Source organism: Erythrolamprus reginae, chromosome 1 (assembly GCF_031021105.1).
Source record: "Erythrolamprus reginae isolate rEryReg1 chromosome 1, rEryReg1.hap1, whole genome shotgun sequence".
NCBI classification, from domain to species: domain Eukaryota; kingdom Metazoa; phylum Chordata; class Lepidosauria; order Squamata; family Dipsadidae; genus Erythrolamprus; species Erythrolamprus reginae.
This window is the reverse complement of record NC_091950.1, coordinates 70,397,356-70,422,500: the sequence shown is the minus strand read 5'-3', so window position 1 is coordinate 70,422,500 and position 25,145 is coordinate 70,397,356. Positions and strand designations below refer to the sequence as shown.

The window sequence follows — 25,145 nt, the reverse complement described above, 5'->3', positions numbered from 1 at the left end:
CAAAGACAGGTTTTGGAATACATTCTTGGCAGAGATTAACAATGAACCAACTTGCAAGCGATAAAAGCTGGGAACATCATTAGCACCTGGTTAGGGCTAGAAAGAAACATTTGGAGCAAATAGAGAATGAAAAAAATCAAAGGCAGGGTTTGGAATACATTCTTGGCAGAGATTAACAATGAAAGAGCTTGCAAGTGGTAAGAGCTGAGAACATTGTTAGCACCTGGTTAGGGCTAGAAAGAAACTTACTCAGAGTAAGTTAGAGTAATGAAACAAACAAAGACTTAGGGCTTGGAAAACATTCTTCACAGAGAGAAACAATGAAAGAGGCTGCAAGGTAAGATCTGGGAAGATAGTTAGCAGCTAGTTAGGGCTGGGAAAAAAGCTACATTCAGTGTATAAGACGCACCCTAATTATCAGCTGATTTGGGGGAGGTAAAAGGTGTGTCTAATACACAAAAAATATGGTATTTTTTCTGATTTTGTCACAATCTTTTGGCTGCCTTTCATTTTTGGGAGCAAATGAATGAACAGTCTTAGTAATGTATGACACACAGAAGAATTGAGTGCTGTGTTATATAAATAATTCAGCAATTCAGACTTTTGTTACAACTCTAGTAGTTTTGTGGTAGTTTCTATGCAAACAGTGTCATGAATTTGAAATTGGAGTTTTTGATACTTTTACACATCTGTATATATATGCAATACAGGCAGGAGTGGGCTTCAAACAATTTAGCTAAGGGTTCTCTGCCTGGTTGCTGGGTGGGGATGGCCATTGAGGGCGTGGACTAGTTGGCCTCCTGCACCACAGTGGGGAGGTGTTTTTGCTCTCCCTGGGCTCTGGAGGTTTCTCTCAAGTCTCTGGGAAGGTGAAAATGGTCCCTCCAGGGGCCTCTGGAGGCCGAAAATAGGCCCATTTCTGGCCTTCCCAAACTTCCAGTAGGCCCATTTTCCACTCTCCCTGATCCTCCACATGCACCCTGCACTTACCTGCATTCAAAACAGGCCACATGGGGTCTCCTGGGAGGGATGGGGTGGGTGGGGACAGCCAGCAGTAGGATTTGGGGGATCTTTGAACTGCACAGAATCTTAGCTAGAGGTTCTCTCAAATCGCTGAGAACCCCCAGCAGCCCACTCTGAATACAGGCAGTAATCCAGTTGATATCATTGTTTCACAAGTTATCATTGTTTATGGCCATTTTACAAACAGTAGGATGATGACTAAAACTGATTTATGTTGATCTTAATATTGTCATAGTCTCCTACTTTTCGTTAAGAGAATCGGAGTATATATTGGAATTGAAGGGCTGGGTGGATTTGTAATACATTTGTAAAGTATTAAACAAGACCACAAGCTGCACTTTATTTTTTTGCTCAAAAATGTCAATTGCAACTAAAATGTTGGGGGTAATTGTGAGGAAATATGCATTGAGTTCTAGCTCAATGGATGTAATTCGATCACAGGTTTTGGATCATGATGTTACAGTGCACATCATCGTTACCGCCTTTCCTTTTCTTTTCCCTTTGCCTTGTTCCCCAAATACTTTAGTATTCCTGAGAATCTAATGTGTCACTTACAGAGCAGAGACTGGGGTGGTAGTAAGATAGACCAAGTGGCATCATACAACTGAAGTAAGTTAGGAAAGAATATATTTATCAGCCGCCCCGAGTCTTCGGAGAGGGGCGGCATACAAATCCAAGTAATAAATAAATAAATAAATAAATAAATAAATAAATAAATAAATTATATCCTTTTAGACTCCATTAGACATTTTACTAGACATTAGTAAATTTCGATCTGCTCTTTGACCAGGGACACCTTTTCATTTAAGTTTAAACATTAATTTATTTTCTTTATTCAAGCCATGATATCAACCACTCTTTGAAGATTTGAAAGGCAGAAAGAAATAATTGGGAATCTATGAAAAGAGATTTTTTAAATCACTTCTCAAGGTCAGGCTGTTCTATTATGGTAGATTGCTGCCCACACTTCTTCATTATCACATTTCTATTTTGTTATGGATTGCACCAGTAGAAGCTAAATCAATTTTGTTGTATATATGTACAATGACAATAAAGGTTATTATTATTAAACCACACAAATTGGTAGTGTAGCCAGGTAAATATTTGCTGTAGGCAATTGATATTTAATTAGGTGAAGATTTTCAAATAGATACTTCAAATGTTTACACAAAATTAAATCAAAATTAAATCCAAATAAATCTTAAAAAATTATAGAAATAGACTGAACAGAACGAAATTTAACACAGGGGAGTACAAAGTACAATAGTGCAACTACAAAATTTGTAAGAAGCAAAACATTAAGTGTAGAGATATATCATAAGAGATATCTGGTTGGATATTTGTATAAAAGAGTAGTTGATTACAAACTGAGTATGAGTCAGCACTGAATTGACTCATTTTTAAAATAGATGTGCATATAAAAAGGCAAATCCAATTTCATCAGAAATCTAGTTTTCAAATCATTGGATATAACAGTTTTAGGACATTCCTGCAGATCCGATGGTAAACTGATGTCTTGCTGGTTTTTGCTGGCTAGCAGGACAGATTTTATGAAGGGAATTACCTCTTGATGCTGAATTGAAACAGGCATAATCACCCCAAAACAAAGGAGAGATTATTGACCTCATCTATGTGATCCAAACAGTGACTCCTAGTTAATAGACCATAGAAACTTCTCTTTTTATGGTCAGCTTATGAGTAGGGTGGCTGAGAGTAAATATGCGTGAAGCCCACACTTACAAAGCAGACTTTACAAACTGCTTGACCAAGGTTTATATCTTAAATCATTTCTGGATTTTTGATTAAGACTCTTCAAACTGGCCAGGTTTTCTTGCATTTATTGGGTGAGTTTCTGCCTCCATAAAAGATGATGGTATAAATTGAATTCAAAAGTTTTAAAAATACATTATTCTTTAGACTATGCAGTGAAGGACGCTTAATATAAAGATTTTAGAAAGTTAATAACAAATTAAGGGGGATTTGGAATGATAGTTTTAAATTATTTGGAAGATTTTTTCTTATAAGGAAATGTTGATTGCGTTCACAATTTTTAATGATGAGATTGTGAAGAGCAGAAGAGCCAGAATCTCAGAGTTGTTTTTCAAAAGCAACTGGACTTCTTGTTTTTCCCCCTTAAAAACATTTCACTTCTCATCCAATAATTTTTTTTAGTTCTGTCTGAATGGTGGCGAACAGGAAGATAGAGCCAGAAGATAAAGAAAATAGATCCGAAATCCTAGTGCAAACTTTTGAATACCTTCCAGCCACGTTTCGGGACAGAATGTATCAAATGCTTGATAAAAATAGGTAGAACATGTTTTATTGTGGTTGTAAAGCAAGAATAACCTGCAATGGAAGCCTATAAAATCAGTTTTAAAGCAACTTAAACATAACACAAATGGATCTGATTGATGACTCATTTTCTAAGGAGAGATGAACAAATATTAAACCAGAAATGGATCTGGATATTTTTCTTCTTCTTCTAAGAAAATCTCTTATCTCTTCTAAGATTTTGAAGGACTTTTTTTAGAAGGAATAAACAAAAAAATAACCTTTTTATTGATACTCAAGAAATCTGTTAAAGTTCTGAAGGATTTTTGTTTTGAAACACAGACCAACCGCAAGCTATCCCTGAGACTTATTTTTTGAAAGGATTAAAGAATAATTTTTTAAAAATTAGAAATGTATAAATGGGCAGTTATTAAGGGAGGACTACCTTTAGAATAAATTGTAGGAAAGCCAATTCATACTGAATGCTAGAATAAAACTTTGTAAAAGTGGAATCAGTTACATAGAGAAGTGGCGAACTTCCTTTCATCAAATGTGCTCAAATGGAGGGTGCAATAGACAGCCATTTCATTTGGGTCCTGCATTAATCTGGGGTAGGCTCTAGATAAATGGCCCCTTCCAACTCTATTATTATGGAGTTTTTCAACAACTGTTACTAGCAGAGCAGTTTGTTAGTTTACTTAGTATTATGCCCGATATTGCATGCATGAAATGTATAAAGCTTTGCTGGCTGGGGAATTCTGGGAGTTGAAGTCCATTTCCTGGGGAAATGCTAATTGCAGCTATTAGTAAAAAATAATACTAGGGATAAATGATGATCAGAGTTACACAAGTGACATACTCTGAATTGAATGGAATATAACCATCTTGTTCAAAAATTCTATTTTGCCGTACTATGATTATTGTTTTTAGCTACAGAAATAGGGAGTTTTACCATCCTTTCTTTGGTAAAAAAGCTCATGAATTACCAGTAGAGGTCACTGTTGTAATATCCAAATGAGGTGAGAATAAAATGTGTATGCCAAGGAAGTTATCAAGTTAAATGTTATATAAGGCAGAGGAAAGGAATGAGAAATAATGAGCAAATGAAATTAAAAGTAAGCTAAATAAAAAACAAATATGATTAAATCTATTTTATATAATATTGTATGATACTTTCTATTCTTGCAAAACTTCCTCCCTTTTCCACTATGCCTGTACAGGTAATCCTCGATTTACAATCATAGTTCCCTCTAAGCTGAGCAGTGAGCAATCGCTCACTTAAAAATCATCATCAACTCAGAGTTTTCCAAACCTGCCCAGAAGCCGAGAGGGAAAGAGTGAGAGGGAAGGAGAGAGAGAGGAAGAGAGGAAGAGAGAGAAACAGATAGAAAAAAGAGAGGAAGGAAAAGAGAAAGAAAAAGAATTGGGAGTAAGGAAGAGAGAAAGAAAATCAAAATCTAGTTTGAAACTAGCTCAACTATTTAAGTGGCATTTTGATATTGATAGAGTTGCCCTATTATGAGCTCACTGTTATAGACACACAGTACAGTATTTTATTTTGAAATTCTCTGAGGCAAAACAGGGTGGTTTTTTTTATTTGTTTGTTTGTTTGTTTGTTTATTTATTAATTAATTATTTCGGTGCCGCCCAGTCCCAAAGGGACTGCCACTCAGACACTATACTTTTCCGCCCCCCCCCCAAAAAAAAATTAGAGGGAACACTGTTTACAATAGTTCATTTAGTGACCATTTGAAGTTACAGTGGCACTGAAAAAAGTGACCTATGAGTGATTTTTATGTTGCAGCATTCCCAAGTTCACATGACCAAAATTCAGAAGTTTGGCAGACTGGTTCATATTTATGACAGTTGCAGTGTTCCTGGGTTATGTGATCAGCTTTTGTGGCCTTCTGACAAACAAAAATCAGTGGGAAAGCCAGATTCACTTAGCAACTGTGAAAAGAAAGGTCATAAAATGGGGCAAAATTCACTTACAAAATATCTTACTTAGTAACAATATTTGGGGCTCAATTGTGGTTTTAAGTCAAGGACTATCTTCTATACATACATTTTTTTCATAAACATGTCCTCATACACTGCTTTTCAGTTTGAGGGAACCATCAACACCATCCAACTATGACTTTTGCAAGTTTTTCCTTGTCCTCAAGCCACATCTTGGTTCACATATTTATTTTGCGTCCAGTCCTTATATAACCACGTTATATATAACAATGTTGGTTCAATGTATTTTTAGGTCTCTTCTCCTTATTGCATTATAGAATCTGCCTAACATTTGCTGCAAATCTTTAAGGACATAGTTATACAACATTCCACAATTAAATCTTATTCATATTATCACACACTTTCTCTAAATGAAAAGGGTACCATTTTATTTGGTTGAACAAGAAGACATTTGAGATCCCTTACAACTCGGTTATTCTATGTTCATAGGGACATAACTAAGGTAAAAATATTGTCTGCAGATCCCCTGCCAACATAATACTGTATTCAGATACTACTTTTCATGATGGATGACCTCATCCAGTGGTTCCATGTAGATGTTAAATAATAGGGGTGAGTGCATAAGTCCACAACTGGTTTCTGTGCTATGACCCCCTCCCCATTGTCAAAACTGACTGGAACCAACTTGTCAGAGAAAGGTTGAGGCTTCATTTATTCCGCAGTAGTGCATATTGTCAGATGCTATGCGAAGTGCATAGCCGCCCAGAGTCCTTTGGGAGTTGGGCAGCATATAAATTTAATAAAATAAAATAAATAAAATAAGTATTTCTTCCATCTAAATGAACTGAACTTGAGTTTGTAATACCTAATGAACAAATTGCACATATTTCAGAGCAAAGTTCTGATCTCCATACTCTATGTCCCAGATAGATAGCTGGGGATGTGACTGAATCTGTCTTAACATTTTGTTTTTACATTGTAAATATCTTTTGGTGTGTAGTATTTTTTTATTTCTTTGTCGGAAATGCTGTAAACAAATGAGGGAATTGCTGGTCTTTGGGTTGCCAGCTGACCATATATATACATATAGAATGGGAGAGGGGCGGCATACAAATCTAAGTAATAAATAATAAATAAATAAATAAATAAGACAAGAAAAATCAGCACAAACCTGGTAATAGTTGCTGAGGTAATATTTAAGATTGATAATTACCCATCAACTGGAGGTTTTCATACCTCCAATTTTTATGTCCAGAAAAATATTAATGGAATTGACCTTTTCCAACATAATTCTGTATTTACATATTCTCTCATTTCAATTAGACAAACAATAGTAGATTATAACTGTTCAATAAGAAAGATGTAAAATAAAATTAAAAATGCACTGTGTGAATGTTCATGATAAAACATAGAAAATTGGTGATGTAGTCATGGCACAGTAGAAAGTATCAAAGGCTGTTAAGAAATTACTGTATGAAAACAAAGTGCTTCACTTGAGCTTATATTAAAATCCAATATTTATACTTATATTCATTCATCTAGCTGTAGGTCAAATTGTATGTATTCGTAAGGATTCAGTAAAGCCATTTAAGACAGCACCAAAACTCTTCAGCTTTTATCTAGGAAAGATATTGATAAGTGTGCCTTTACTTCATCTAGAACAGGATTATATATTTCTGCTGCCAACTCTAGTAGCTCATTTTATTAAACTCATTAAGCCATGTATGTGGTTTTTGACTCAGAATGATATATAAAGGCATTCCCATATGAATCAGTCAGTGCGTCTTGCTACAAAGATAAATGTAAACTTCTGAAAATGGCGGTGAAGCAACCAGTGGATGTTTATTTCTGCAGGACTGTATTTGTCCTACAGTAAGGATTTGCTTCCTCACTAAACTTCAACAATTTAAAGTAGAACTATGCATATATCTTCAGGATTTAGCATTATCTAATATAACTCCAATTGTGTATTTAGAATTTGATTCTGGGCTGCTTATCAGGTAGGGATGAATTAAGCAACTATGCATATTTTCATCTAAAGCATCTTAACAGCTTTAGGAGCTTCAGATTCACCATATTTTTTGGAATATAAGAGACACCTTTTTTCTCCTTAAAAGAAGCTGAAAATTTGGGTGTGTTTTATATTTCGAATGTAGCTTTTTCTGAAGCTTTCTTCCCAGCCCTAACTAGGTGCTAACGATCTTTTCAGCTTCCTATTCCCTCCGATGAAGGTTTTTTCCTGCCTTAAGTCTTTGCAGGCTTGCTTTCATTCCTACTCCCTCTGAAAAAGGCTTTTTCAGTTCTAACCAGGGGATAAAATAATGTACTGAAGCTGAACAGACTAAGGACGCTAGCCAGATAATACCTGGTAGGTAGATTCCTCCCCCTATTTTCCTCCCCTAAAACTAAGGTGGGACTTATACTCAGAAAAACACGGTATGTGATAGTTGACTCTCTCATCTTTATATTTGTCAATATGTTCTAAAATCACAATTGTGGTAACTTCAGGTAAGATATTGTTACTTGATTTTATTCCTGAAATTGAGTTATGCAAAAGGAATAAATAACATAGCTGTACCTATATAGTACAGCTTCAGTCAGTGGCTGAAGTTTTGCTTTATACTGATAGAAGATTCATTTCTTAGTGTTACTCATTAACACACATTTAGAAGAAAAGTTGTACAAATCTTGTATCCGCTAACATACATGCTTTAATTTGGCTTGGGAAGAGGGACCCTGAATGAATGTTGCATGGTGGGCATTTTAAATAACTCAACAGCTTCTGCAAAATATATTTTATTTCAGGATTTATACTGAAGGACTTCCCATTTCTGAAGTATGTGAAAGCAGTCAAGAAGATGGAATTCAAGTTTTACCTCCAAGGTCACCAAGAAGTATGCCCGAGTGGCAAAGAATAGCTGAATTCTATGTTGAAAAACCTCAGCTGAAATTATTAGGAAAAAAGGTATGGCTTCATTCATATTTGTAGTAATTTATAAGAAAGCTTGTAGATATTTTTAAGAAATCCCATTTTTGAAGAGTAATTGAGATTGATTTTTTAAATCTCACAAAAGCAATCATAGAAAATTGCTTGTAAAAATATGTGAGTCTTACATTAATGTAGGAGGTCTATCACCAGACGGACTTATATATTTTTTCTTTTTTGTCAGTACTCTGAGATCAAGTTGATTGAAAATAAGAGGCCTGTCCTTGATAAAATTTTCTAAAATTATTTCCCTATTTTGTGGCAAACAACAATACAGTAGCGTCTCAGTTATCCGACATAAACGGGCGGCCTGATAGTCGGATAGCCGAAATGTCGGATAATCCAGACTCCACTGTACTGCTTCCATCCTTGGCTCTCTCTCTCTCTAGCTGCTTCCCTTCTCAGCTGTCTCTCTCTCTCACTTGCCTGCTTCTGTCCCCGGATATCTCTCTGTCTCTCTAGCTCACTTCCCTCCTCCCAGCTTGCTTCCCCATTGTGGCTATCATGTTTGGGGGGGTGTCTCCAGAGGCACAGAAATGCCTACAGCCACGCCCCCAACAGCCGTAATATCAGATAATCCAGAGTGTCGGATTATCCAAGGACGGATAACCGAGACTCTACTGTATGTGGTTAATGCCACTTAATAGACACGTTGGGAAACATGCAGTTTTAAAGAAGCCAAAGCCATATACTGTATTAAAAAGTATACGGGTTTTTACTTTAGCTTAAATCATATACAGTGATACCTCGTCTTACAAACGCCTCGTCATACAAACTTTTCGAGATACAAACCTGGAGTTTAAGATTTTTTTGCCTCTTCTTACAAACTATTTTCACCTTACAAACCCACCGCTGCTGCTGGGATGTCCCGCCTCCGGACTTCCGTTGCCAGTGAAGCACCCGTTTTTGCGCTGCTGGGATTCCCCTGAGGCTCCTCTCCATAGGAAACTGCACCTCTGGACTGCAGAGGAATCCCAGCAGCGCAAAAACGGGCACTTCGCTGGCAACGGAAGTCCGGAGGTGGGGTTTCCCAGCGAGGGGAACCTCAGTGAAATCGCAGCATCGTAAAAACACAGAGGTCCGGAGGTGGGGTTTCGAGGACTTCGGTGTTTTTGCGATGCTGCGATTTCACTGATGTTCCCTTCGCTGGGAAACCCCACCTCCGGAGTTCCATTGCCAGCGAAGCGCTCATTTTTGTGATGCTGGGATTCCCCTGCTGGGATTCCCCTGCAGCATTACAAAAACACAGAAGTATGTAGGTGGGGTTTCCCATGGAGGGGAGCCTCAGTGGAATCCCAGCAGCGCAAAAACGGGTGCTTCGGTTGGCAAAAGGGGTGAATTTTGGGCTTCCACGCATTAATCGCTTTTCCATTGATTCCTATGGGAAACATTGTTTCGTCTTACAAACTTTTCACCTTAAGAACCTTGTCCAAGAACCAATTAAGTTTGTAAGACAAGGTATCACTGTATTTGAAACATGGAACACAGCACTCTTCTAAAAGCTCTCTAAAAGGGATAGACAGTCCTGAGTTCACATTGAAAGTTACCTGGTGAGAAGGTGATATGAATACTTTGGATAGAAGGTTTTTTTTAACACCCTCCAGCAATCTGTAGTAGCACATTGCACTATTTGAAGACAGCAAAAATGTGGATAACACACAATGTACGTGATGTTCATTTAAGCAACTTGTTTAGAATAAATGTTTAATAATTTTTCAAATTATTTTTTGAAGATGAAACTTCAGCCTGGATCGCTTAAAATGTTTTGGACTCCAGCTCCCCATAAATTTTCTGCTCCTCTTTCTGTTATGAAGGAAATCTTGTTTTCCAACTATGAGGTAAACTTTTTGAACATATTTGAAGACCATGTAAAATTTAGCATCGGGTTTGTGTTTTCCTAAATATGCAGCTATGCAGAGAAATGTTTTTCTGTATCAAGATCTACTGTGTATTAAATGTGCAAATTACAGAACAATTAAATATTTAATTAAAAACTATGATATATTGTTCTGCAATAATACAGAATTTATTATAAAATTTCCTTTTAATAATTATATGTATCTTGCCATAATCATAGACATATTTTCTATTACTAAATATTTTACTTTCTAGATTCTCAGTAGAGTATTTGTATAACTTAAAGATTAGCAGTGTCATCTCATTGAGAAGTATACACAGCCAGATTTTCCAGTTCTATTTATTTATCTGTTTGTTTCCTTGTTTATGGTGAAGTATTAAGCTGAAGTAAAATTGCCTACAATATTTATTGTTCCAGCTTTTGTTCTAGAATATTTATAGTTTTGGGGGAAAAAAACCTTGGAGGTTTGTGGGATGCTAATATAACCATAATTAAGTTCTTAAGACAAAAATGAACAATTTTTCTCGATGGTGGATTACCCACTGAGCCTGATACAAATCTAATTAATAATAATAATAATAATAATAACAACAACAACAACAACAACAACATGTTGTAAGCCGCCCTGAGCCTAAGGAGAAGGGCGGCATAAAAACCAAATAAATAAATAAATGAATGAATGAATGAATGAATGAATGAATGAATAAATAAATAAATATTGTTATTATTCTCACCTAAACAAAATTGAAAGCTTGTATGTTATGGCTGAAATTGGCAATTTAATTGTTTTCTTGAACTTAACTTTAGTTTTTGTAGTCTTGGATTACTGTTTATAGCTACCTAGTAATTATCATACAAAAACACATTCTCTTTATTTTTTTTCCAGAGCAATTTGTTTAGTGGGATTGTTTATGAAGATTTTTCCCTTGATCTTGAAGACAAAGAAAAGGAAGAAAACGAAGATGACTTTGACTACTTATTTTCTGTAGGTATTGTAGTTTTAGGAATTATGATAATGGTTTTCTTAATATTTTAAAGAATGTCATCCAGCTTTTATAATATCAAGTTCTGTGAGGTTAATCAAAAGTAATCATAAATATAGTTCACACAAGTATAGAAAATTTAATCGTGATGAAGGAATGGATTCCTAAAAGTATTTCTCCTGGGTCCATCATAGAAACCAAGCCACTATCAATGGAGGTGTTTTCCTTTTCTGCATGTAGAACAATAGTCTCAGTGAAGTTATTTCAGATCAGTAACTTTTGTGTGTGCTTTATACAGATATTAGAGATGAGCATTATTCTGTCACTTTCTAACAGTTAGCATCCTTTGTGCTGCCCTGGCAAAACATGAAGGCAAATCCAGAGATGGAAAACTATAGGTTTGACCTATGACCACAATTGAGCCCAAAATTTCGGTTGCCAAATGAAACATTTGTTAAGTGAATGTTGCCCCATTTTATGACCTTTCTTGACATAGTTGTTAAGTGGATCGCTGCATTTGGTAAGTCCATAGTCTGGTTTTTAAGCAAATTTGGCTTCCCCATTGATTTTCCTTGTCAGAAGATTGCAAAAGATCGTGTGACTCGGGACGTTGCAGCCATAATAAATATGACTCAGTTGCCAAACATCTGAATTTTGATCATGTGACCATGGGGATGCTGCAAAGTCATAACTGTGAAAAACAGTCATAAGTCACATTTTTCAATACTGTTGTAATTTTGAATAGTCACTAAACAAACTGTTGCAAATCAAGGATTACCTGTACTGTCTTTTGGGGATACTTTGCTTCTGTATTCCCTCATAACATTGTTGTCTACTGTTCTCGCTAGCAACCCTTAGGTACCTCCATCCTTTCATTAATTTTAGCTGTTTTCAATTTAGCTCTTACTGAGCTCTCATAATTTGCCTTTCTCTGCCTCTCAAAAATCATTTATGGGTTTAGAAATTCTTCCAGACAATTTCTTAAAACAATCCCTATATGGAGTATAAAATGAAACAGGATAAAACATAAAACACAATAACAAATAATTTTAAAAGAATCTGATTAAAAATTGTGCAGTTTCCAGTATCAGGAGAACATATTGTCAGGCCAAAGCCATATTTTATTGAAGCCTCTGGCCTGCCACATTTAAATGATTTAGAATGTTTCTTGCTGTGGGACTTGGGAGGGGTGGCTGCATGCCATGACACATTCCTTTTAGGTTTTCAAGGTCAGCCTTTGTTCAGTATCTCCCAGAAGCTGCTGATGTATGGTTCATGTGATGGACTTGTTGGAGGAGATGCAAGGAAATTAACTTTAACCTGGGTGGAGAAACCTTCATAGCTTTAGATTGGGTTTCCCCAGTTGTTTTAACATGGCCCTGTTAATAAATTGGAACTTTGAAGAGGGCCAAGCCTTGGACTCTGATTTATTTCTTGGATGCTATTTGGAACACTGACACATATACATCTCAAAAACAATAGAGAAGGGACTTCACATCTAGCTGAAAGGGGTGCATTCCAAGGAACAATGATGAAAACTAAAATCACCATCAGACTGAAAAGAAAATATTTTAAATTCTAAAATGTTATTGGTGATGCAAGTAAGTTCATTTGGAGTATGATGCTCCCTGCCCACCTAGTGTTCAACAAATAGTGTGGCATACTTTGGATCTATTGATTGATGTAAAACTGAATTAAATAGGAGTACAAAATTATCTTTATATTCTCTAAGTAAGCAACCACATGTTCTCTATGCATTCAAGTAGAATAGAATTCTTTATTGGCCAAGTGTGATTGGGCACACAAGGAATTTGTCTTTGCTGCATATGCTCTCAGTGTACATAAAAGAAAATATACATTTGTCAAGAATCATGAGGTACAAGACAATGATTGTCATAGGAGTTAAATAAGCAATGAAGAAACAATATTAATATAAATCGTAAGGATACAAGCAACAAGTTACAGTTATACAGTCATAAGTGGGAAGAGATGGATGATAGTAATGATGAGAAAAAACTAGTAGTAATAGTAGTGCAGACTTAGCAAATAGTTTGACAGTGTTGAGAGAATTATTTGTTTAGCAGAATGATGGTATTTGGGAAGTGGGTTCTAGCTCTAAACATTAGTCTAAATGACTAACTAGGGTGGGGGCTGAAAAACAGTGGAAGGGAGATTAGACAGAAACATTGAAGATGTATTTAATTAAGTCTGTTGACAGCATATTTTATAAATAGCAATTCAGCTAAGATGGCAAGAAATCCACGAATAATCATTTAAAATCCTCCAAAGAGATTCAATTTTAATGAATTCACTATGAATGAAGATTAAAAATTCATCTTGTAGTTCCCACAGTTCTATATTTACCACAAAATTGTCATTGAAAATATTTTGTTAATTCTTGTTGCCTCTACTTTCCTCAGTTTGACAAATATTTTTCAAACTGCTATTTTGCTTACTGGTTATTGCTACTTACTTACTTACTTACCTACCTACCTACCTACCTACCTATCTTTTATCTATCTATCTATCTATCTATCTATCTATCTATCTATCTATCTATCTATCTATTGGATTTATATGCCACCCCTCTCTGAGCGACTCACAACATATAAAAGAACAATGCAATACAAATCCAAATCTAATTAATATGAACCTACTAATCTAAATTAAAATCCCCATTATTAAAAATCAATCATACCCACTCAACAACAACATACATGTCATTCGACGGCCAGGGGGCTAGAGTCTAATGGCCCCAAGCCTGGCAGTATAGATGAGTCTTTACACTCTTATGGAAGGCGAGGAGGGTGGGAGCAGTACAAATCTCTGGGAGGAATTGATTCCACAGGGCTGGGGCCTCCACAGAGAAGGCTCTTCCCCAGGTCCTGCCAAACAACATTATCTAGTTGACGGGACCTGGAGAAGGCCATCTCTGTGGGACCTGGAGAAGGCCGTCTCTGTGGGACCTAACCAGTTACTGGGATTCATGCGGCAGAAGGTGGTCCTGCAAGTAGTCTGGCCCAATGCTGATAGGTCATAACCAACATTTTGAAACCAGTCAACACAGAGTGTTGGAGAAACATAGGCATGCCTAGGAAGGCCCATGACCTTTCGCGCGGCAGCATTTTGCACAATTTGTACTTTCTGAACACTCTTCAAAGGTAGCTCCATGTAGAGAGCATTGCGGTAGTCGAACCTTGAGGTCATAAGGGCATGAGTGATTGTGAGTAGGGGCTCCCTGTTCAAATAGGGCCGCAACTGGTGCACCAGGCGAACCTGGGCAAACACCCCCCTCGCACAGTTGAAAGACTAACATCCTCCAGACACCAGCACATTACTTCCTTTGCTTCATTGAGTGGACTCTTCCTATTTAATCTGGCAGATTTTAGGAGGAAAAAAGAGCTACAAATAATAGTATCAATATATGGCAATCAGCAACATTATATAATGTATGAGGGACATGGTACAACATTGCCTGTCTTAATAGGAACATGTGGGAGGGCTGATATTCCATAAACCTGTACAAATGATGTAGTTTTTTGATTGGAGCCAAACACAGTTACTTATTTTAAGAATAACTTAATTCATATTATTGTTTTGTTTCTGTGTGTTCTTTACTGTAGCTACAGCTGTTATAAGTCTTTTGAACTATAGGTTGTATTGGGACTTTTCCCCCCTTCACTAAACCAGGCTTGAGTGTATCCAGTGCATGATGCATCTGGCCAGTAGTTTGACAGCAGAATGTTCATCTGTAGGCACAAACATCCACAAACAAAGACATTGTCATTAGCAAGTTTGCACTGTTGTTCTAATTGAGGATACAAGTAGATTTAGTTTAGTGTAATAAGGATGCTAGGCAGCCACATATTTCCAACTTCTATCTGCTACAGATCAAATTATCCATATTCAGTCTTGGATTTTTAATATATTTATTTTCGATATGCCACTATAAAAAAACAACTCATTCGAGAAGGATGTATTTCATTTATGGGAGGGTACTATTATAGTAGTAAAAAGAAAAAAGTTCTAAATTGTCCTATCTTTTACAGCCTTTGTTTCTTGAAGGATATTTAGGTTGATGTGAACTAATAATTCCTCTTGGGTAACCAATTATTGGAAATAATTCATCTAAGTTATGAAAAAGTATGTGCTTTGATTTCTTTCATCAATATTTGTTAACTTTAATAATAAATATAAATAATAAATAAATTTTCCTGATTTAAATAATTGTAATTAACCAGTTCCAATATCAATGTCATAACGTTCGTATAGATTGCTTACAGGATCAGAATCTAAAACCATTTTTCAGATAAGAACTATAGGCTTTAAAAAACCTTATTATTGTAAAAATATCAATTTTGTTTTTATTGTAGACTCTAAGTATACATGGGAGATGTAATTCCTTTCCAGAACTTATGCTACCCACAGCTACTATAAAGGTATCGTACTTTTAAAATTAGAAATATGTTTCATGGTATGATTTTATCTGTGGTTTGATTATATACTCTTAATAAGAAACTATACTGAAAATTAAATTGCAGCATTGTGAACAAGTAAGAATAATCATACTTAAAATTTGATTTCCTTTTTGGTAGCTACATATTGGAAAGTTGATTTGTTAAAAGATACACTTATTTAATAGTTATATTCAAAGAAAAAAAATCTGACTATTATAGTAATTATCTGAAATTTACATACAATTCCCAGTCATGAGATGATGTTGATGTGGCTGTGATGTTTAAAGTTGAAACACTCACCAAATAAATTGAATCAAGAGAACAATTACAGTTAACAGATCATTCAGAAGGAGGCAGTTATTTTTCCCAATGAAGGATAGTAGTATAACATCTAGAAACATAGAAACATAGAAGTCTGACGGCAGAAAAAGACCTCATGGTCCATCTAGTCTGCCCTTATACTATTTTCTGTATTTTATCTTAGAATGGATATATGTTTATCCCAGGCATGTTTAAATTCAGTTACTGTGGATTTATCTACCACGTCTGCTGGAAGTTTGTTCCAAGGTTCTACTACTCTTTCAGTAAAATAATATTTTCTCATGTTGCTTTTCATCTTTCCCCCAACTAACTTCAGATTGTGTCCCCTTGTTCTTGTGTTCACTTTCCTATTAAAAACACTTCCCTCCTGGACCTTATTTAACCCTTTAATATATTTAAATGTTTCGATCATGTCCCCCCTTTTCCTTCTGTCCTCCAGACTATACAGATTGAGTTCATTAAGTCTTTCCTGATACGTTTTATGCTTAAGACCTTCCACCATTCTTGTAGCCCGACTTTGGACCCGTTCAATTTTGTCAATATCTTTTTGTAGGTGAGGTCTCCAGAACTGAACACAGTATTCCAAATGGGGTCTCACCAGCTCTCTATACAGCGGGATCACAATCTCCCTCTTCCTGCTTGTTATACATCGGCAAATAGGCAAACCTTCCCTACCAAACCTTCGCCTAACAATCTTATTTGTTATTGTTTCAGAAGAGGCTATATTTTTTTTCATTAGTATTATATTCTGGTCAAGGCTGGATGGTGGATGATTTCTGCCTCTATATCTGATAATACCAGAAGAGGAGGGAAGCTCCTCATCTTAGACAGTGAGCTTCCAGTTTAAAATGCCTTTCTCCAAGCAAAAAGAGAGAGGGACAGTATAACAGAGTTGGGAGGGATCTTGGAGGTCTTTTAATCACACCCCCTGATCAAGTAGGAGATCCTATACCATTTTAGACAATGACTGTACAATTTATTTTTAAAAGGCCCCAATAATGGAGCACCCACAATTTCTGAAGGCAACTCATTCCACTGTCTTATTGTTCTCACTGGCTGAACATTTCTACTTAATTGCAGGTTGCTTTTCTCCTTGATTAGCTTTCATCCATTGCTTATTGTCTTTCCTTATGGTGCTGTAGAAAATAGATTGGCACCCTCTTCTTTGTATCAGACCCTCAAATATTGGAACACTGCTATCATGTTGCCCTTTGTTCTTTTCACTAGACTGGCCATACCCAATTTCTGCAACTGTTCTTCATATTCTTTGCCTCCAGCTCCCTAATAGTCTTTGGTGCTCTCCCTTGCACCCCTTCCAAAGTCTTAACATTTTTTTGTAATATGGTGAACAAAACTGAATGCAGTATTTTTGATAGGTATGGTGCTAATTCTTCATCTGACTTTGATTCTATCTCTCCTAATGCAGCATAGGATTGCATTGGTTTATTGGCAGCTGCAGCACCTTGCTCTAGAATATTTAAATGATTATTCACTAGATTTCCAAGATCCCTCTTGCAGTTACTGCTGTTTAACAAAGTTTCACCTAATCTGTACCTGTACACTTGTTTTTTCTTGCCTAGGTGCAAAATTTTACTTTTCTCTACACTAAATTTCTTTTGGTAGATAGAGCCCATTGTTCAAGTTTGTCAAGATTCCTCTGGATATTAAGCCTATCTTCTGGGATGTTGGCTATTCCTGCCATCTTAATGCTATCTGCAAATTAGATGAGCTCCCCTTTTATCCCCTCACCTAAATCATTTATGAATATATTGTAGAGTACTGGGCTTACCTAATGAGTGCCATTTGTCAGTCAGATTTCTGGTTATAACTTCATTTGTTCTAGCACTGTGTTTGGAGTTCTGTTGCTTGATTAGTGTTTCCAAGGTTTCCCCAGGTATTAATGTCAAGCTAATTGGCCTGTAGTGTCCTAGATCTCTTACCATTATCTTACCTATCTTAATTTGAATTCCCAATCTGTTTTTTACAGTTCTGTCTTTGGTAGATTGGGTTATTTTTTTTTCTTTTTTGTGTGAAGAAAGATGCAAAGTAAGAATTAAAACAGCTTTACTTTCTCGCTGCTGCTTGTCACCTCCTTGCCATCTTCTACTGATGGTTTCATTGACTTTTTTCTTATTTTTAATATGTTTTATATGGACCATTGTTTTCTGCTTGTGCTTTCATAGAGAAACAGGTTCAATGTAAGAGAAATTAAGAAACACCTGTTTCCAGACCATACTTTCTTAGTTGTATCCCCAGGGAAAGCAAAGTGTGTGTGTGTGTGGGATGGGGGAGATCTTTCCCTTGGGCTGCTATATTCTAGAAGAGGGAGTCTACAAATTGTATATGTAGATTCTCCAGGTTGAGGGCTATCTCCCTTTCTGCTCTAGAAAATCCCTTGTCCCTTTGAATAAGATTTTCTTTGCCTCTTCTGCCAGTGAGAGTCTCCTACTCTGTATATTTCTGATTCTAGCCATTCCTTAGTTTAAAAATTCATAGCAATGGATAACACATATAGTATTTCCTGGCTAAGTTTAATTATACTGAATCATGCACTAAATAAATAAATAAATAAATATAAATAAAATTCAAATATGACAACCCTTGGGATGTCCACCAGTTCCCTCTCAGACCCAATCAGGTCTATCAATCACCAGGGGCAGCCTGCTCAAATGGGTCCAACCTCCCTGAAGAGGGAGCTGGCATAAAAAATTCTCATAGATACTAGAGGCTGGACCCATTTGAGCAGACTCCCACCTCTTCCCTTATATATTCTGCTCCCTTCCCATAATTTTATGCATTTTTACACAGGCACACCAATACATACATTATATTTGTTTGTTTGTTGTAAGTCACCCAGAACCATCTTGTGATGACATGGACAGCAAACTAATTTAATAAATAAAACAAATAAATGAAATATGTCAAAACACTTAATATTTAGATAACAGGACATTGAAGATAAGAGAGAGAAATATATCAGTATTAATGATGACTTAGAATTCGAATATTAATCATATGATTTATCAATGAGTATATAATTATTTATCCTTTTCATCCAGAAATAAATATAACATTAAAAAACTTCAGCAGATTGCATCAAAGTACAGTATGTGTTGTATGATTTTTTTAAATCCTAAGTATTAAGATCAACTCTCTTTTTAACTAATATTATCCATGCATGTTGAAGATTCTTATTATTTTCTGCACTATGAAAATAGATTTATGTGAATTATTAATAATCTCTTAGTAAACAGTTTATGAGCATGTAAAAATTATCTTTGGACTGTAAAATCGGAATTGCTTAATTATTTAAAATTATATTTATTCTCTCTATATATTTTGATAACTATTTTGTGTTATAGGATGAAGACATCATATGTGTAAGTAGTCTGCTATAGAAGAGTGAAATAGCAAATAAGTATGTTGGATTTCTATGTTTTAATCAATTCATATGACATTATTTATTTATTTGTTCAATTTTTTATGCCGCCCTTCTCCTTAGACTCAGGACAGCTTAGCAAATGTTAGCAATAACACTTTTTAACAGAGCCAGCATATTACCCCCACAATCCGGGTCCTCATTTTACCCACCTCGGAAGGATGGAAGGCTGAGTCAACCTCGAGCCGGTGATTTGATTTGAACCACTGACCTGCAGATCTAGCAGTACTGCACTCTACCCACTGCGCCACCTCGGCTCTATTAATATGTATAATAGAGCAATAATTTTGTGTGAAGCTTATTACCAAAATAAGAGATTATCTGAAATAAAAATATGAAAAGAGATGCATATTTGGAAACTCCCTATATAATTATACTTACCAGAACATGAGTAGTGTTATTTCCAACTTATTTAGTTTATAGTTATTCTCTTTACAAAACAAAATTGGAAGTAATTTATAACAATTCTGAATTCATACCAGAAGTACAGGTTTTTGGTCTGTGCTATGGTATATAGTTCCACAAAAGTTAGAAATTGAAAATTGTAATGTATGCTGTTATTCCTAAATATAGGTAATCCCTAAATTATAAATGTTCCCTTAGCAAATATTTGAAGTTACATGATAAGCACCCCTTAGTGTTTTATGAACAAGTCCTTTTTTTTCCAATATTTTTTTATTAATTTTCTTAAAATTGACACACAGACTTACAAACATTCAACATAAAGTGTGGGGATGTATCTTCCCCGCTTTTCTCAAAAGTATAAATGCAGATATAGAAAAAGGAATACATAGTTAAATACATAATTTGATACTACTAATACAAAAATATCTAATAAGGAAAAATTGATATTATATAAAAGAAAAATAGTTGTAACTAATATAAAACCAAACAGTCTTATCAATTCTATGTATATAAACTAATTCTAGTATTGTTCTTAAACAGAAAAAGGAAAATTTAAACCAAAACATCTATATTTATTTTTAATTTTCTGTTATTTTTTTTCTTATCTATCCATACATAAACTTTGTTCCATGTTTCATAAAATTTCGTTTCTTCTTGATCGTTTAAGCGTCTTGTCATCATATCCATTTCCGCGCAATCTAATATTTTTGTAATAACTTCCTCTTCTTTGGGGATATTTTCCCCTTTCCAATTTTGCGCGTAAATAATCCTTGCCGCTGTGAAAATATGTATAATTAAATACAAAACTTCTTTTTTGTAATTTTGGTTAGTAATTCCTAGTAAGCAGAACTCCGGGGTAATTTCTATGTTTTGCTTTACTATCTCTTTTGTCATTTTCTCTATCATTCTCCAGTACATTTTAGCTTTGTTACATGTCCACCATTGGTGGTAGTAGGATCCTATTTCTTTCTTACATTTCCAACACAAAGGTGATGTCTTGGGAAACATTTTTGCTATTCTACTTGGTGGGAGATGCCATCTATAGAACATTTTAATTTGATTTTCTTTTAAAGAAACTGATTTTGTCATTTTCCAGTTGTGCATCCAAACTTTCTCCCATGTGTCTATATCTATTTCTTTGCCTATATTTCTACACCACAGTATCATACTGTTTTTTAAAGTTAAATCAATATTCTTGTGAGCAATCAAGTATTTGTATATTTTCCCAATTACTCTGTTTTGATTTATAGTAATTAAGTCACTTAATAAATTTTTATTTTTATTAAATATGTAAAGTATGCTGTCTTTCTGGTATCTAGATCTAATCTGTGCATAGTGCCACCAATCAATTTGTATCCCTTCCTCTTGTGATTTAATTCTAGTTTTTAATTTCGTTTGATCATCTAACAAGTCTTTATATCTTATTATTCTTGTATCCTTGATAGAATTTGGATGTATTATTGCATCCAATGGGGCAACCCAATCCAGAATTGTTAAAAAGTGGTTTTTCTTTATATCTTTCCAAACATCAAATAAGTATTTTCTTAGTGTATGTCTTTTAAAATAAGAATGGTTTTTATCTTTATCATACCATACGAAGGCATGCCAGCCAAGCATAAGGTCATGTCCTTCTAATTTTAATGTTCTCTTATCCTCTAAGGCAGAGGTCCCCAAACTACAGCCCGGGGGCCACATGTGGCCCGCTGAGGCCATTTATCCGGCCCGCGGGTGATGACAGGAGCACAGGATGTGTCCGTATCCTGTGCTGGCTACTGTTCCCTGTAGCCTGTGTGGTCGCATGGCCGCGCAGGCAAAAAACAAACTCCTAGAGCCGGTGCCATTTCTCTGATCTGCTGTTGGCTGGGAGAAACCCCCGTGGGCTCTGAGCCCCACCCAGCTTCTCTGGCTGTGTCTGGGGACCATGCCCCGCCCACTCCTACCGATATTCTTCTCACTACCGGGAAGAAACAGGAAGCAACACCCCCCCCCCCCCAGGAAACAAGAGGCAGCGCTTGGATGGCCTTGCCACCTGTGTGCAGAAGCAGCACCCTGGGGTAAAAGCGGCGTAGACTTGTGCCTACACCAGAGCTGTCACCTCGTCCTCTCTCCACCTTTCCCATAAGTTGACTTGGGGGAGTCTCATTTTTTCAGCAGAGAGAGAGACGCACCCCCTCAAGTTCATGGCCAAGCACAGAGGTTTTGTGAGAGAGAGGGAAAAGAGAGAGAGAAAGAAAGAAAAGGGAAAGAGGGTGAGGGAAATAGAAGTGGAGAGGAAGGAAGGAAGGAAGGAATGAAGGAAGGAAGGAAGGAAGGAAGGAATGGAGGGTCAGAGGAAGGAAAGACTGTTTGGGGGGGGGATTTTTTCAAATTTTTCTCTTAGCATACATTGAAACAATACAGTGTACCATCTAATTTTCGATGAAAAAAATGTGGTATTAGTAACTAATATCAATCATCAAAAAAGTTTTCTTTTCTAATTTTGTCATCCAGTTACATTCATTTTCTTTTAATTAAATTCCCTCCTTAATGTTCCTTCAAAAAGTACAACACCAATTATATTTCTAACTTATTACCCATTATGCCAAAGTGCTTCCTTCTTTCTTTATATATTTTTCTATAAGCCAAGAAAACCTTTTATAGCCAATCAGATGTTAACAAAAGAAAATTAAAAACAAAACATAAACTTATATGAATTTCAGACTTCTTCCCCCCTCTAAATAGTATGTTCCCATTTTGTTTTTACTTTAAAATAAGGTATGTGCAGTGTGCACAGGGAATTGTTCATAGGGGTTTTTTTATAGTCCGGCCCTCCAACAGTCCGAGGGACAGTGAACTGGCCCCCTATGTAAAAAGTTTGGGGACCCCTGCTCTAAGGTTATCCAATTTTTAATCCATGTTAAGGCGGCTGCCTGATAATATAATTTCCAATTAGGGAGGGCAAAACCTCCCCTCTCTTTTATATCTTCTAACATATTTATCTTAATTCTTGCCTTTTTGCCTTGCCATAGAAATTTTCTAACCACATTTGTTAAATTTTTTAAAAAATTTGCCCCTGGATTTATTGGGATCACTTGAAATAAAAATAAAACCTTGGGTAAGATATTCATCTTAATTGTGGCAATTCTTCCTAGAAAAGATATTTTTAAGTTGTTCCATATTTCTAAATCTTTTTTAATTTCATTAATTAATTTTATATAATTATCATTTTTTAATGTTATTGTTTTGGCTGTTAACCATATTCCCAAATACTTTACTTTTTTAACTATTTGTATTCCAGAGATACGTTCTAAATTCTTTTCTTGTACTTTATTCATGTTTTTTGTTATAAATTGTGTTTTATTTTTATTTATTTTCAGACCTGCTACCTTACCATATTGTTCTATTGTCTGGATTAGTCTTGGTGCTGTAACTATCGGATCTTCCATTATAAAGGTCAAATCATCTGCAAAAGCCTGGACTTTATACAGTGATCCCCCGCTCGTTGCGAGGGTTCCGTTCCAGGACCCCCCGCAACGAGCGGGTTTTCGCGAAGTAGCGCTGCGGAAGTAAAAACACCATCTGCGCATGTGCAGATGGTGTTTTTAACTTCCGCAGCGCTAGCGAGGAGCCGAAGATTGGGGGCGGCGCGGCTGTTTTAAAACGTCGCCGCCGGCATGGGGGGCTTCCTAGCAGCCCCCCAAACACGGGTTGGGGGTCCGGGGGGTGCTGGCAAGCCCCCCATGCAGGCGGCGACGTTTTAAAACAGCCGCGCCGCCCCCAATCTTCGGCTCCTCGCTAGCGGGCTTTCGAGATGAGTCCTGAAGCGAATTCGCTTCAGGACTCAGCTCGAAAGCGGCGAGAGCTAGCGCCCAGCCCCGTGACATTCGCTTTCCTGCCGCCGGCAGCCGAGTGATCCTGGGCTCCTTCGCAACCTCGGAGAGCTTCCTGGGCATGAAAGCTCACGAAAACCAGGAAGCTCTCTGAGGTTGCGAAGGAGCCCACGATCACTCGGCTGCAAGCGGGAGGAAGGCGAATCCCACGGGGCTGGGCTCGGTTATCCCCTCGGCTCCCCTCCTACCAGCCCCGCCGCGGAAGGCTCCATTCTGTTCCCTGCCGGCCCGATTGAGCGGCCGGCGGTCTCCATTCAGGGAACAGAATGGAGCCTTCCGCGGCGGGGCTGGTAGGAGGGGAGCCGAGGGGATAACCGAGCCCAGCCCCGTGGGATTCACCTTCCTCCCGCTTGCAGCCCAGTGATCCTGGGCTCCTTCGCAACCTCGGAGAGCTTCCTGGGCATGAAAGCTCACGAAAACCAGGAAGCTCTCTGAGGTTGCGAAGGAGCCCACGATCACTCGGCTGCAAGCGGGAGGAAGGCGAATCCCACGGGGCTGGGCTCGGTTATCCCCTCGGCTCCCCTCCTACCAGCCCCGCCGCGGAAGGCTCCATTCTGTTCCCTGAATCACTTTGAATCCAGCAGCTTCTGCTGGATACGGGCGGTGGGTGGGACGAGCGGTGAGGAAGCCAGGGGCTGTGGCAGCTCGCCCCCCCATCGCCCGTATCCAACAGAAGCGGCGGGATTCAAAGTGCTGGGGTGGGGGGGTGTGTCCCGACAGCCCCCCACCCCAGCACTTTGAATCCAGCAGCTTCTGCTGGATACGGGCGGTGGGTGGGACGAGCGGTGCGGAAGCCAGGGGTGTGGCAGCTCGCCCCCCCATCGCCCGTATCCAGCAGAAGCGGCGGGATTCAAAGGGATTCAAGGCTAACTTCTGCGCTTGGCTTGAGGACTCAGCTGGGAAGCGGCACGGGTGTTTTAAAAGGTCTCCGCCGGCATGGGGGGCTTCCTACCCCCCCCGAACCCCCAACCCGGGTTTGGGGGGGTGCTAAGAAGCCGCCCATGCCGGCGGAGACCTTTTAAAACACCCGTGCCGCTTCCCAACTGAGTCCCGAAGCCAAACGAACCCGGGTGGCCGGGTGAGCAGCGAGCAAATGGCGGGTGGCCGGGCGAAGGGCGGGCGAACGGAGGGCGAGCGGGTGCTGGGGGGCTTCTCGCCCTCCCGCCAGCAAGAGGGGAAAGACCCAGGGAAGCCGCCCAGCAGCTGATCTGCCCGGCGGGGAACACCATCTACGCATGTGTGGCCATAGGAAAAAAGGGCGCACATGCGCAGATGGTGTTTTTACTTCCGGGTTGAAAAATCGCGATGTAGCCCATTCGCAATGGTCGGGGACGCAATAACCGGGGGATCACTGTATATCTCTTTTCTAACGGTTAACCCTTTTATCTTTGGATCTGCTCTTATTTTTATTAATAGTGTTTCTAAAGTCATAATGAACAGGAGGGGTGAAATAGGACATCCTTGTCGAACTCCTTTATTTATTTTAAACGCTTCCAATTGCTCATTGTTTAATATAATTTTTGTTGTTTGTTCTGAATAAATAGCATCTATTAAATTGACAAATTTAGGGCCAA

The 25,145-nt window shown here is 37.6% G+C and overlaps 1 protein-coding gene across 7 annotated transcripts in view; it reads left to right on the top strand.

The window, feature by feature from the left end:
- Positions 1-25,145, top strand: part of TTC6 (tetratricopeptide repeat domain 6) — a 121,690-nt gene that overhangs the window by 39,887 nt on the left and 56,658 nt on the right. For 6 of the 7 annotated variants that reach the window (XR_011559447.1, XR_011559446.1, XM_070755270.1 and 3 more), the window contains exons 10-14: positions 8,059-8,218; positions 9,973-10,077; positions 10,984-11,082; positions 15,454-15,519; positions 19,221-19,238. Coding sequence is in view for 5 of the 7 variants with exons in the window: in XM_070755270.1 (XP_070611371.1) it covers positions 8,059-8,218; positions 9,973-10,077; positions 10,984-11,082; positions 15,454-15,519; positions 19,221-19,238 (448 nt within the window). In the remaining 2 variants the exon portion in view is untranslated. The remainder of the gene's footprint in view (positions 1-8,058; positions 8,219-9,972; positions 10,078-10,983; positions 11,083-15,453; positions 15,520-19,220; positions 19,239-25,145) is intronic. The other variant, XM_070755291.1, reaches the window with a different exon arrangement.